At 50.6% G+C, this 14219-nt stretch overlaps 1 protein-coding gene across 2 annotated transcripts in view; it reads left to right on the top strand.

The window, feature by feature from the left end:
* The window catches only part of RGS10 (regulator of G protein signaling 10), a 38761-nt gene that overhangs the window by 10793 nt on the left and 13749 nt on the right, over positions 1-14219 (top strand). For both annotated transcript variants that reach the window (XM_081823408.1, XM_081823409.1), the window contains exons 2-4: positions 1635-1753; positions 2963-3049; positions 13903-14046. In XM_081823408.1, coding sequence (XP_081679534.1) covers positions 1635-1753; positions 2963-3049; positions 13903-14046 — 350 coding nt within the window. The remainder of the gene's footprint in view (positions 1-1634; positions 1754-2962; positions 3050-13902; positions 14047-14219) is intronic.

Raw genomic sequence — 14219 nt, forward strand, 5'->3', positions numbered from 1 at the left:
TTGGTTAAGCGACTGCCTTCGGCTCAGGTCATGATCCTGGAGTCCCGGGATCGAGTCCCGCATCGGGCTCCAGTCCCGCATCGGGCTCCCTGCTCAGCAGGGAGTCTGCTTCTCCCTCTGACCCTCCTCCCTCTCATGCTCTCTGTCTCTCATTCTCTCTCTCTCAAATAAATAAATAAAATCTTTAAAAAAAAAAAAAGAAAAGAAAAAAGGCAATGGAGACAAAGTATTAGCTATGAAAAGAGTTCACTTGATAAATCATTATTTTAGGCAAGAGGAGAGAGGAACTAACATTTGTTGAGTCCACTGTGAGCTTCTAGATGCCTGATGTGCTTCCCCTTTTAGTCTTTTGGATAACCAGCCAGATAGGAGGATTAGCTTTATCTTGCACACAGAATTTTGCCCCTTACCACCCAGTTTGAATTGGCTAAACTGGGTTTGGAACCTGGGCCCACCCGAAGTGACATTCCATGGTTTTTTCCCTTGACTCCAGGAAGGGGCCGAATTCTGTAGAATGAGGCGTGTTGTGTTGTCACTTCCTCGTGGGCAAGTAGTCAGAGTGTGTTAGTTGGAGGTCCCCTGTCCCCTTTCCTTTAGTCAAGAGACTTTTCAGGTGTCTTGAGGAAGAGAAGGCAGCAGATGTGCGGGTACAAAGAGGCATTCATTCAATCTACACACACAGTAACGGTGTGATGCTGAGCCATATTGAAGGCAAAGGAAAAAGTAATACCGATCCTGTCTTTATTTACAATTTTGGTATTTTGTTTGTTATGGAATTCTTTTTTTTTTTAAGATTTTATTTATTTGACGGAGTGAGAGAGAGCACAAGCTGAGTGAGAGGCAGAGAGAGAGGGAGAAGCAGGCTCCCCACTGAGCAGGGAGCCCAACATGGGGCTCAATCCCAGGACCCCAAAATCATGACCTGAGCCGAAGGCAGACATTTCACCAACTGAGCCACCCAGGTGCCCCACGTTATGGAATTCTTTGCATATTTTGATTTTTCAAAATTTGCATGAAAATACCATTTATCTTGATGCCTGAATTTTTTAGCAACCCCCTGAAACCTTGCACCTGTAGCCAGTGTCTCCCTTTTCCCACCCTTGGCCCAACCCTGGTGCAAACTCTTATTTATGTGCCAAGCAATGAGCTACATATTGCCGATACAACAGAAAGATACGCAGAAGCTTTCAGACTAGTGCGTCAGTCGTGCAAATCCTCTCACGAGACGGCACGGTAATTACAAGACTGTGCACAAAGTGTAATGGGGAAGCAGCTGCCATTGTGTCAGGGTCCCGGGGAGGATGGTCTGAGTGAGACTCGAGGGCTGCCTGAGGGTTGGCCAGAGGACCCTGGGTGGGGGAAGGATGGATGGAGAGTGGTGGGCAAGGACACGGCCCTCTTGTCATTGCTCTGCGCCTCAGTTTCCCTCAGCTGTAAGATGGAGGAAATGGCAGTGGCTCCTTCCTAAGGTTATCATCGGGACTAGAACGAGTTCCCTGTGTTAAGTGCCTGGAATAGATTCTGCCACATAACCTGTATTAGCCACAGTGGTGATGACGATGACCATTATTTGCAGATATTTTTACATGGAAGTATCTTTGGACCACATACACAGTCTGAACTTTGCTTTGCAGACATCCACGGCAGCGACGGGAGTTCGAGCAGTAGCCAGCAGAACCCCAAGAGCACAGCCAAATGGGCGGCCTCTCTGGAGAATCTGCTTGAAGACCCAGAAGGCGTGAAAAGATTTAGGGTTTGCCTTTTTCATTGTTGACCGGGATCGATGCAGCACATGAAGAAGTGTAGACATCTGTGGGGGAAACACAGGCTGGTTTCACTGTGTGTGTCCCAACCTGAGAATAAGGACTTCTCACTTGCCATGGCCAAGGTGGAGACGCTCTCGCGGATAGCCTTGGACCAGAGCTGAGGGGCACGCACCGACTGTTTCTGGTTTTTATATAGTTGGATGGGAGGGGGAGGCGGTGATGGGAAAAGAGGCACTTTGCTCATTGGCAGAATCCACAAAGAATTTCTAGCTCTGTGACAGCTGGGAGGGGGTGGTCTGGGTCTCTCTGATGTGAAAGTTGGTTCTCTTGTGTGTCGGGGATTCTCGGGACTCCTTATTAACCCGGTGAGAGAGGTGGACAACAGCTGGAGAAGTGAAGTTGAACTCCAAGAGGAGGGCTGATGGATGGGGCGTGTCGGCGCTGCCTAGAAAGAACTGTTTTGGCTAGCAGAAACCCCAGGTGTCAGAAGAACCACATGTGAATTTCGAGAATGCCCCGTATCTGCCTGAGTCCCACTGCCTTCTGTCTTTAAGTCTTGGCTCAGGTCAGCATAAGCCCTGATGCTGTTGGTCCCTGTTGCAGCGCCAAGGGAGGGGGGTGGCCGGCTGGGCTACTAACATTCCTGGACACCAGGCCACTGGGAGCACCATCTAGATCTCGGGAAGGGCCCCATTCTGCACACAGCGGGATGGCGGGCTGTGCTGCTAACCCCCAAACAGCTGACAAAAGAAAACACACCTCCAACTTAAAATAGTTTTCATCGTGACATTTTTAGACATGCTTAATATGTTTTTTTTTTCTTTTGTTTAAAAAAAATGGGCCTGATTTTAGAGGAATGTACTTTGTTTAAACACTGTCTGGAAGGAACTAATATATCTCCCACTTAAATTTACTCTTTGGTAATTTATTGTCAGCTTAGACTTGTGAGGAGATTCCTGCTTCATTTTTACTCTTCCTGATGATGTCCAAGTCATTAAGTTCAAATGCATATGGAATTCTAGCTTTAACATTAAACATACGCTTTGTTTTTCAGGATGGAGTTTTCGAAGGGTGACTGAACCATACTCATTAGTTGCATTTTGCCAAACCAGCCCTTGAAGGAAAATGCATTATTTGTTTCTTTCTTACCTTAAAGTGGAATACTGCTTGATGTTTTTTCTTCTTTTTATCCATAGGAATTTTTAAAAAAGGAATTCAGTGAAGAAAATGTTTTATTTTGGCTAGCATGTGAAGACTTTAAGAAAACACAGGATAAGAAGCAGGTATGTCTTCCAGTCTGTGATCACGTTCTTGATAATTTTTTTTTCCTCTCATTATAAAGTTACAGCTGCCTTTCCAATAGACTTTGAAATTGCCTGAAGAAATCTGAGCCATATTGGATTTAGGGAAAGACTGAAGCTTCAAATTAGGTATCTTGTGTTGATCAAATATTAATAATTTAAAAAGTGTGTTAATTTTTTAAAAAATATTTTATTTATTTTTGAGAGAGGGGGAGAGAGAGTGTGCACGAGCTGGGGGGAGGGGCAGAGGGAGAAGCAGACTCCCTGCTGAGCAGGGAGCCCGTTGCAGGACTTGATCCCAGGACCCCGGGATCATGACCTGAGCTGAAGGCAGCCGCTTCACTGACTGAGCCACCCAGGCACCCCAAAGTGTGTTAATTTTTAAATGGAGCTGTTTAGATGGACAAATAGTTAAAGTAAAAATAACGATTTCTGTCATTTCGAGTTTATCATTGCGCCCGATTTTTTCCTTCATGAATAAGTTATGAGGATGCTTCCCCAGAGTTTGACATGTCGGCATTTTGTACGGATGTAGTAAAACGATAAACAGATGTGTGGCGATAAAAGCACAACTCGAATCAGATAGATTGTCAATTATTCAATGTATCTTTACAAAACATCCTGTAGTTGGCAGGCATCCCGCACAGAAAGTTTCTGACTGTTCTCCTGGGTAGATGTGTGCTCTTTGCAGGAGGTAACCTTTCATTCTGATGTCAGCAGACTTTCTGTCCTTGAAGGCTGGGTGCGAGGGGAGGTGGAGGAGATTATGGGGAGGAAGGCCTATGGATTGGGTACGTTTGTGAGGCCTATGCCTGTGTATGTCTAAGAGGCTCCCAGCTAAATGCCTACAGGGGCCGGTGAGTAAACATGAATCCATGAAGCTTTTGGTGTGAGGCTATAGGGAGTGGTGGGGACTGGGACCATTGTGGGTAGCTGGCCCCGCCTCTAGGAGCTGTGGCTGATTCTTTAGCTGACTTTGGGGCCTGTGGCTGTCTGGGCTTTCCGTGCTTTGAGTTCTGCCCACCCAGGTCTTCGCTTGCCCACCCTCGCCTCCAGAACCCTAAGGGGCGGGCCTTTCTTCCTAAGGCACCTTCTTCCATCTTCAGCCGAGCGCTGCCTGGTTTTCCAGAGAAGTTGGACGTTTGGATTCTTAGGAATAAATGTTGGAACTAATTTATAAAAAAATGTAAAACCTTGCCTGCCAAACAAAACATATCCATGGGCAGAAGCAGCTCGTGGGCTGCCAGCTTTTGAGCCTGTCTCCAAAACCTGGATTCCATGAAGCCAGCAGCTGTTACGCATGTGTTTGTAGACAACAGCTTGGAGAATGTTCGTCATTGGTGTGTTCAGAGCCTTTTCCTGACTCAGACACACTTCCCCCAAGATGGAGCAGCGGGGCCTTCCTTCTACCACCTTCCTCTCTGTGAGGTTGAGGGTGGATGCTAAGATAGGTTCCCTTTAGCTTGAATTTCCTAGGTCAGCCTAGAAAGCCTTCCCAAGCAGGACCCTTGGCATTTGCTTCCTTTGGGCTTCTTCTCTTCCCTGGATGACTTTGTCTGAGCCTACTAGGCGGTGAATGGCCTCTGGGGAAAAGTGAGCAGGTGAGTCTGCCTGCCCTGGAAAGCTGGGATTCCACCCTGGAGACAGGAGTGCTCATTGTTTTCCTTCGGCCCCAGCACCCAAGACAGGGCCCAGCGGCCACTGTCCATAAATGCTGGACTGTGCAATTTGATTTGTCCAGCCTCAGGCTAAAACCCTAGGCGAGAGCCCAGCAGGCAAACAGATGTCCATTCTTCTGCCATATTCTTTATGTGTTGGGGGTAAGAGGGGCCTACAGGTCGGCCGGCCCTCCCTCCACCACTCTGCCACCACATTGTACTAATCGGGAAGCTGAGGCCCCCCCCACAGCTGAGCTGGGACTTGGACCAACATTCTGAGGTCTCCTGGACGCTCTCCCTGCATCATGCTCGTGCATCCTTAGATTCAGTTGAGTCCACCAGATCTCTGTGGAGGGCCTGCTTAGGGCCAGGCCCTGTAAAGTGTGTGGGGGACACACAGGGACAAAGACGGATGAGCTTCTTTAGGGAACAGGCATGGAGAAGGAAAGCAGCTTGTTAAACAAGCCTTTGCAAGTGTGCTAAGCAGAGAAATGGAAGTGTGGGTTCTGTGGGAGCCTAGGTGGGGGTCAGTGGGGAAGCTGACACCTGAAGTGGAGTTTGGGGGTGGGGGTTGCTGGTGGGGAGGACAGCCTGGAGAGAAGAGCCGAAGGAAGGCCAGGTGGTGGGAGAGTAGTGCATGAGGGGCAGGCCAGTTCTTCTGGGCTTGAGGCTGGGAGGGAGGGGAGCTCACACCTGGAGAGCCTGGGAGTCCAGGTGAACACTGGAAGGCCACCGGGTTGGGTTGCCCTGGCCCATCCGCATCCTACAGGCAGAGCTTCCAGATTCTGGCAGCCCCTCGCTGCACCCCCACCCCGACACCCAGCATATGACCCCTTGAAGGTTCGTGTCCTGAAGCCTAGAACATGCAGTGAGTGCCTCACCAGCCAGCCCGCCTGAGAAGGCAGACAGTGCTGGGAAGCAAGCAAGCATCCGTGAGGCCCGTGGCGCCCAGACCTCGTCTGGGTTATCACCCTGAGCCTCATGACTGTCCCCCTCCTTCCAGATGTGTGGGCTGTGGTTTGGGAGGGCACGCAGCAGCTTGCCCACGCTGCCCGGCCTGGTGCGGACGGGGCCAGAGCGCAGACCCAGGTCTCTGACTGCGGGGCCTGTGTATTCTCCAGTGGGTCTGGCTACAGGGGAAGTAAAACCAGGAGTAAGTTCCAAAGCACTAATTTTAAAAAGTGGAGGAGGACGGAGGCAGGGGGAGAAGTGAGCCCAACCGAGTTTCACAATAAAACTCGCCCTGTCTGGTCCAGCAGGGAGTCTGTCGAGGGTGTATCTCTACAGTGAACGGAGGCGGTGGTGGAATCCGTATGAATCTTACGTTGCCTCCATTGCTTTATTTATTATTTATTTTTAAAGATTTATTTATTTTAGAGAGAGAGAGAGAGCACGAGTGGGAGGGGCAGAGGGAGAGAATATCTCAAGCAGACTCCATGCTGAGCGTGGAGCCCGACATGGGGCTCTCCATCCCACGACCCTGAGATTATGACCAAGAGTTGGACGCCTAACTGACTGAGCCACCCAGGCGCCCCTCCATTATTTTAAATAGGCTCTGTGCTGGCTTGTTTTTTCATTCTTTCCCTAGGATTATCCAGCTGGATCTCTCCAGAGCACTTAAAACTTCTCTGGTCTCTTGTGTGTAGGATTTCTTTATTTCCTTTCTGTACTGTCTTGTCTTCCCTCTATCACGAAGGCTCCGTGGGTCTGAGATCCTTGTCTGTCTTCTCCCCACTGTATTCAAGTGCCTAGAGCAGCCTGGTGCTGTTTACTTCCTGCTCTCCCCACTCAGGTCAGCTGGCGCCTGAGGACCCACCTGGGGCGGGGTCCTAGCGCCCTCCCCTCCTGCTGTGGTGATGGCCCTAGGGACAGACATGTTTTCTCAGAAGCTCCAACAGTGGACCTGCACTGTGTCCCGCTCTCTTCCCTGGCCTGTGCTTCGCCAAGGGAACGGGAAGGTCTTGACACTCTGCATGTGCGGCAGGGATGCTGGGCTTTAGGAAGTTGGGAGGATGACGCCCCGTACCCCCTCCCTCCTTGGGGAACCTAGGGTGGTTGTACCTTTCAGGGTGTTCATACTCAGCAGACAGCTTTCAAAGCACTTCTCTTCCTTCCCAATTTCTTTATGGCTTGTTATTTTTCTGAAAAGTGCCTCTCCCCCATGAATTCATAAATTCGCACAAGAGATGGATCTGTTTTCTAAAACTGAGCAGTGTTTATGAGTGATAAAACCTCAGGAAAAGCTCCAACGAGGTGTTGGGTATCCCTGAACTCATTCACTCATTCATTCATTCAGCAGCATGTGCATACTGGGCTTGTTCACTCTGTGACAGAGTGGAGATGGACATGGCAGTTTGTGCAGATTTGTAAAAACCAAGCCAGGGGGAGGGGAGGGGAAGGGGTGGGGCAGTGCAGGTTTCTTTCTTTCTTTCTTTCTTTTTTAGATTTATTTATTTGTCTGAGAGAGAGAGAGGGAGAATGTGCGAGTGTGGTGGGGAGGGGCAGAGGGAGAGAGAGAGAGTCTCAAGCAGACTTTGAGCTGAATGGGGAACCCGACGTGAGGCTCAATCTCACAACCCTGAGATCATGACCCCAGCTGAAATCAAGAGACGTTAACCAACTAAGCCACCCAGGCGCCCCGCAGTGCAGGTTTCTAATAATCATAGCTCCGAGAGGGACTGGTACTGGTATTTAAATATAATGGTACCTTGCCTTTTTATAGTGTTTTAGAGTTAACAGGGTTATAGGGGAAGGGATCTATGGTATTTATGATTTCAATTACATATTATTTAACACTACAACCTGATCCAGGATTTAGAGTATTTGAGGTTCTTATTTAAAGTACTTAAAGCAGGGGCGCCTGGGTGGCTCAGTCAGTTAAGCGTCTGCCTTCAACTCAGGTCATGATCCCAGGGTCCTGGCAGGGAACCCCCCATCAGGCTTCTTGCTTAGCTGCTTCTCCCTCTCCCTCTGCCCCTCCCCCAACCAACTCGTGTGGTTAAATAAATAAATAAAATCTTAAAAAAAAAAAAAAATACAGTACCAAAGTAAAGGTTTTCCTAAAAGGCTACAACACCATCTTCTTTATTAAAAAAAATATATATATATTCAAAAATCCCCAAGTGACCCACGCTCCTTCTGGAGTAAGATGGGCTGGTGCCCTTCACCCCGCAGCACCCTCCAGATTTCACTCCCCCTCTGGTTCTTGCTGGGCCTTTCAGCATGGGTTTGGCTGGGTCCAGGCTGGCCCGAGCAGAGCTCAGCTGCTCCCAGCGTGGTTTAGACCCAGCATTGGCTGGCCCTGCGCCCCTGTTCCTTCCGAGCTAACTCATCACTTCTAGATGTTATCTACCAGCTTCCTCTTGCTATAACCGAGCTTTCACTTACTCACATCCCTGTCTACTGTATTTTCACGATGAAGTCTCTTTCCTGTTTGCTGCTGAGCCAAAGGGGATGCTTCCATGTTTTTTCTTCTTGGACCATCTTGTGCTTTTTTTATTTTTATAACCTCCAGCAGCCCTCTAAAATGCCTCTCGACACGGTGTCGCGTGGGCTCAGGCCTCTCGGTTCGCCTCTGCAGCTGGGGTTCACCTGGGGACCATCCCACAGCTCCCACCGGGGCGTCCCCAGGCCTTTCTTTGCCACCATGGGCATTCCTCAGCCCCTCGCCTGCTTCCAGGACCTGGAACCTCCTCTATCCCGAGTCGCTCCCTCATCCTGGGGCGACACGGCCAGCAGTAGCTTCCTGCGGAAGGGGACATGGCAGGTGGACATTTAAAGATCTTGTTGAGTGAAAATGTTATTTTTTCCCCTACTCTCCCACTTCACTGATACTGTGATGGAACAGAAATGAATTCTAGGTCGACACTCCTTTAGACCTTGGAACACACCTGCCCCATTGTCTTCCATTTTTGTTAAGAATTAGTATTTTATATGTAAGCTGTTTTGTTTCTTTTGCTCTTTTCCCTCTGGAATAGCATATGTTCTTCTTTTCATCACAAATATTCTACAACTATATAGTCAAAGGCTTTGGGGGGTTGGGGTTCATCCACCACGTGGGCGTTTTGTGGAGCCTTTTAATCTGGAAATGTGTAGTTCTGGGCAATGTTAGGTTGTTACGATTGTCGTGACTTCTGGTTACTCCTTTCCTTCCATTTTCTCTGGCCTCTTTCCCAGTGACGGCCCTCCTCCCCTGGACAGAGCGAGACCTTCACTTTTACCTCTTTTCCCTCCCATTTTTTTCATCTCTTTGGCTTTTGGTTCCCACTTCTCTTTTGGAGATTTCAACTTGACTTCCACATCCTTCTGTGGAATTCCTTTTTGCTTTTGTTTTCTCTAGCCTGGGGCCCTGTAGTCTCTTCCTGGTGGCCACAAGCCCGATATGCTCATAAACTGCACGTACGTCCAGTGCGCGGCGCTGGGAGGATTTTGCTGGGGGTCCAAAGTAGAGTTCCGCTTCACCGTTTGGTGTCTCATCCTTCCCCTCCTCGTGCCTCTGTTCTGCAGCTTCCCTGAGTCAGTTTCTCTAGTGGAAAAACTCTGGTCTCTCATGGAGAAGGGATGGGGGATAACTGCTCAGGGTTGGGGGTATCGGGGCTCTGGGGGTCTAATGGCTTCTTTCTGCTGCCCTCCTCGTCCCTTCTGTCTGGGCCACCTGATGCCCCCTGAGTTCCTGCCATTTTCGGATGCTCCTTGTTGGCACCCCCCTCCCCACCCATGCAGGTGTGCGTTTGTTGTCACATTCTCTGCAGAGTCATCCGCTGTCCCTCCAACTGCTTTCCATTTCCTGAGCCAGTTCTCAGAAATATTCTCGCATCGTCTACTTGCTATTTTCTTTGCCTCCTTCTTTTTCTGAAGCTGATATGAATAAAGGTAGTGGCTCAATCCTTAACTTTTCTCATGTGTCCTCTCCTGCGGTCTATCTCAGGCCGAGTGCTGGGAGTGGACAAGGACTGACTGTGCAGGCACGTGAAGGAGGCAGAGTGAACTGAGTGAACAGATCTCGGTGACAGGTGCAGTGTGGGGTGAGACAGGTGTTGGGGACCGTGGCTCTCAGCTTCCTGAAGTAGAGATGGCAGGACCCACTGGCCAGGAGGGGCCACTTTGTTTTTTGGTGTTAAGTTGGAGGTGTCTGTGGGACATCCAAGCCCACATTTCTAGAAATCAGTTGGCTCCATGGTCAGTAGCTTGGGGAAGAGGGTTGGGCTGAAATCTTGGGAGAGCACGTGGTTAGGAAAGCATCCTCGCTAGGGCAGAAGTCTGGGAATCCCAGAATTTATGGGGGAACAGAGAGACGGGAACCTACAAAGGAGACAGATAGAAACAGGAAGGTGTTGGAGGATCCTGAGAGGGCAGCCAGGGGCCAGAGAGCAGACCAAGAGAAGGTCTGAGGGACTGAGGCACTGGTGCCTGTCGGTGAGCTGCTGGGAGCTGGGCAGCAGGTGGGCAGAAGCCAGGCTGAGCGGGCCGAGGAGGGGGGCACAGGGACGATGGAGATGCAAAGTGCACGCTTTTCCTTTGAGATGTTTCAGGAAGAAGTCAGCAGTGGGGAGGTCATTAGCGCTAAGGGCACATGGAGTGGAAGGAGGTTTTATTTTCCCAGTGGAAAAGGTTTCAGCCCCTTAATGGATGGGGGAGAGAAGAAAGAGCAGGGAGCTTTGGGATGCTGATGCTTTTGTCGTTCTTCTGGGTAGATTGCTGTGTCTCGGGCTGATACTAAACAAATTGCTTCCCTTCCACACGCAAGTGCTGAGGGTGCAGTGCTTGAGCGCTGACTTCTGCCTGGGCGCTGTTATGACTGACGCATTACCAGGCCGGAGTGAAGGCCCCAGACTCACGGGGTGTCTGGGAGAAGCTCATCTGGGTGCAAACACTCCCACAGGCGGTCCTCAGGTTGATGCCAGGAGTCATCACATGGGCCCTGGGGGATCCTTTTCTAGCACCTTCTGGACAGGCAGGGTCAGATGCTGGGCCTGTTAGCTCTCCGCAGAGCAGGTGTCCTGGGGGAGGCTGGCCGGGCTGGGGAAGAGAAGCTGGCCATCCTTCGAGCTCACACCCAGAACCGTAGACCCAGGCAGCTCCACCAGTCTGGTGGTGCACGTTCTGTCCCCGTCCCGGCGGGGCTAGAAGAGGGTTAACAGAGCGATGGAAAATCTACCAAAATAACTTGAGAGACCCAGTTCTTCTTTTTTGTTAAGAGTTCTCGGCATGGGCACCAGGCCTTCCCGTGACTGGCTTGTGGTGTGCAGTCTAAGGGTTTCCCTTTTCAGTCACGCTTCCTATCCCAGCCCAGATAAGCTCTGTGGCTGAAGCCATTGCCCTGTGTGTGTTCAGCCAGGGGTGGGGGCAGCCATGCCCCAGGTCGGCCCTGGACTGGGTGCCTCGGGGACCCCACACTTCCCAGACAGACTCAGGAGGGGTGGCTGGGGACCTCAGGGTGGGGCTGAGCCTCCCAGAGGCTAGCATGCCTTCACCCCCTGCCCCCCAACCTGCTTCCTCTCCTCCAGGCCCCTCCCGCCCCCACCTCCAAGTTTCAGGCTACTCGGTACACTTCTCCTTTGCAGAACCACCCAAGATATCCTGGATTCATCTGGAAAACGTGTGTGTGAATGTTCAAGGGGGAGGAGAGACCCAAGTGATTTCTATTTCCAGAGCTCTGCATGGAGTTTGCTGATCAGACTAGTTGGAATTGTATTTTCATGAAGTATTGTTAAAACAGGAAGTGGTTTTCCAAAATTGTTCCTCACGGACAGAAGGGGTGGTGGAAGTGGGGCTCGTGACTTCATGGAGCGGTGGGTCTTTGGAAAGCAAGAAACTCCAAAGTGCTGCCCTGCCTGGATCTCTGCAATGGTCCCTTGGAGTAGCCATATTTAGCCTAAGATGTTCCTGTGTTGTTGAGTTGGACATCAATTAATGGTCCACGGCAATAGTTGACCCAGAAATGACACCATGGCCTGGGGCGTTGATCTCCCACCCGGGGAAGTCTTCCTGTATGTACTGTCAAGACTTTCTTTCCGGGGGGGGCGGGTAGGATGGTCAAGCCTTGGCCTCATGGCATCTTTTGTCAACTAGTCCCTGGAACCAAAATAAGTTAAACTCCCCTCCTTTCAAGCACCAAGTATTGAAGCCTTCTGGTGGTTTCTAGAAGGCCAAATATTTCCAGAGCCTGGGCTGTCCTGAGCCGAGCTCTGCAAGCCTGTTCAGGGTCCCAGGTGGGCTCTCTGGAGACAATGGCTCTTCTCTGGGCCCCATGAAGCCCCCCAGCTCCCCCCACCCCCCACATCATGGCTCCGTGGCTGCAGATCAGAAGCAGTGGTCTCCCGACTTGCTCTGTGGGGTGAGGTACTAGATGAGGCTATAATGCTCAGAGAACCGACCCCCATCTTGGCCACCAGCGAGGTGCCTCCTTTCTCTGGGAGAAAATAGAACCCTCAGGGGATGCCTTGGAGGACCAGGCTGCCTTGTGCAGCCCCAGCAAGGAGGCATGCTCTTTTTAAGACAGAGAGCACTTACCCTAAGTGTTTTTGCTCTAGGTTTTCACTGCAACCTGAATGCACGTGGGCATATCTTTTCCAACTGTGCTTAGAAGCATTTTAAGGGCCTGTATCTACTTAGGACTGATGCTTTCCAGCAGGTCGGCACTTGGGACTCAGGGTGGGCAGCGAGCCTTCTCCCCTTTGCTTAGGCTCATATCCCGGTACCAAAAAAATCCCTGTCCTGGAATGTGGACTGACTGGACCCCTAGAGGGGGTGATGTAGCTCACAGGCGTGGACTGGGGCCGGGAGGGTGGGGGGATGCAAGGCTTTGGAGCCAAATAGCCCTCAGTCTCCCTGCAGGCTCCTTGAATAAGCCACATCGCCTCTCCTCTGAGTCCTCATCAGGGAAGTGGCGTCAACAGGAAATGGTCCTTTGCTGGATGATCAGGGGATTAAGGAAATGGGATCATAGCTGTAAAACCCCTAGCATGTGTCTCAGGCATAGTAGGTGCTTGATGACCGGTTAGGATATGTGTGCATGGTTTAACTTGGTTTTTTATCTTTTTTATTTTTATTTTTAACTTTTATTTTATTTTTTTAGAGGGGGAAGGGGCAGAGGGAGAGGGAGAGAGAGAATCTTAAGAAGCCTCCACACCCAGGATGGAGCCCAATGTGGGACTCCATCTCGCGACCCCGAGATCATGACCTGAGCTAAAATCAGGAGTCGGACGCTTAACCGACTGCACCACGCAGGCGCCCCAAACTTGATTTTTTAAATTGTGGTAAAACACTCATAGCATAAATCTTACCACTTAACCATTTTTTAGGGCTCTCATTTTTACTGTTTTAATCATTTTAAAGTATACAGTTCAGCAGCATTATGTACGTTCACACTATCCAGTTCCAGAAATCTTTTTTTTTTTTTTTAAGATTTTATTTATTTATCTGAGAGAGAGGGAATGAGAGAGAGAGAGCACATGAGAGTGGGGGAGGTCAGAGGGAGAAACAGACTCCCTGTTGAGCAGGGAGCCCGATGCGGGACTTGATCCTGGGACTCCAGGATCATGACCTGAGCCGAAGGCAATCTCTTAACCAACTGAGCCACCCAGGCGCCCCTAGTTCCAGAAATCTTTTATTGTCCTGCAGAGAAACCCCTTACCCATTTGCAGTCGCTCCCCCTTGCCCCCTTCCCCCAGCTCTGGGCCACCACTCAGTCTTCTGTCTCTGTGGATCTGCCTCTTTTGGATATTTCACGTGAATGGAACCGTGCAGTGTTTAGGGCCTGGCTTCTTTCCTCAGCACAACGTTTGCAAGGTTCCACCACGTTGTAGCGTGTGTCCATGCTTTGCTCCTTTTTATGACTGAACAATATTCCCTCGAGTCCTTCGTTCGGAGGCTTCACAGGATGGTCCTGAATGGTGCAGACTGTCATTCACTCTGGGCCGGGATTCTTTCTCTCTTCATTTCTAAATGGATAGTGTCGCAATTTCGTGACAGGAGCTGTGGCTACAGACATGTGGCAGGGGTGGGAGTAGGGGCTAGGCCCATCACGAGCCCTCCCAACACAGAGCGTAGCCCCGGGGCGGCAGCCAGAGCCCCCAGGGGCGACGGAGCTGCTTCTGGGTCTGGCTGGAGTAGAGAACTGGGCTCAGGCGGGAAGGGCTGGGCTCCCAGGTAACAGGCTCCCTGTGTCTCCTCCAGATGCAGGAAAAGGCAAAAGAGATCTACATGACCTTCCTGTCCAGTAAGGCCTCATCCCAAGTCAATGTCGAGGGGCAGTCCCGGCTCAATGAGAATATACTGGAAGAACCACACCCACTGATGTTCCAGAAACTCCAGGACCAGGTAACCTGACTTCCCTACCTGCCCCTGGATGTGACACCTATTCCCAGGCTGGAAGAATGTTAGACACCCCAGAAGCCGTCCCCTCTGGCTGGGCAAGTTGAGGCACACTGAAGGGCTGTGGCTGGTGAACGAGAGGGGACTGGAATGCCAGGCTCGGGATTTGATCTGTAGGA

Source organism: Leptonychotes weddellii, chromosome 6, assembly GCF_054177405.1.
Source record: "Leptonychotes weddellii isolate Sample4059 chromosome 6, ASM5417740v2, whole genome shotgun sequence".
Classification (NCBI taxonomy): Eukaryota; Metazoa; Chordata; class Mammalia; order Carnivora; family Phocidae; genus Leptonychotes; species Leptonychotes weddellii.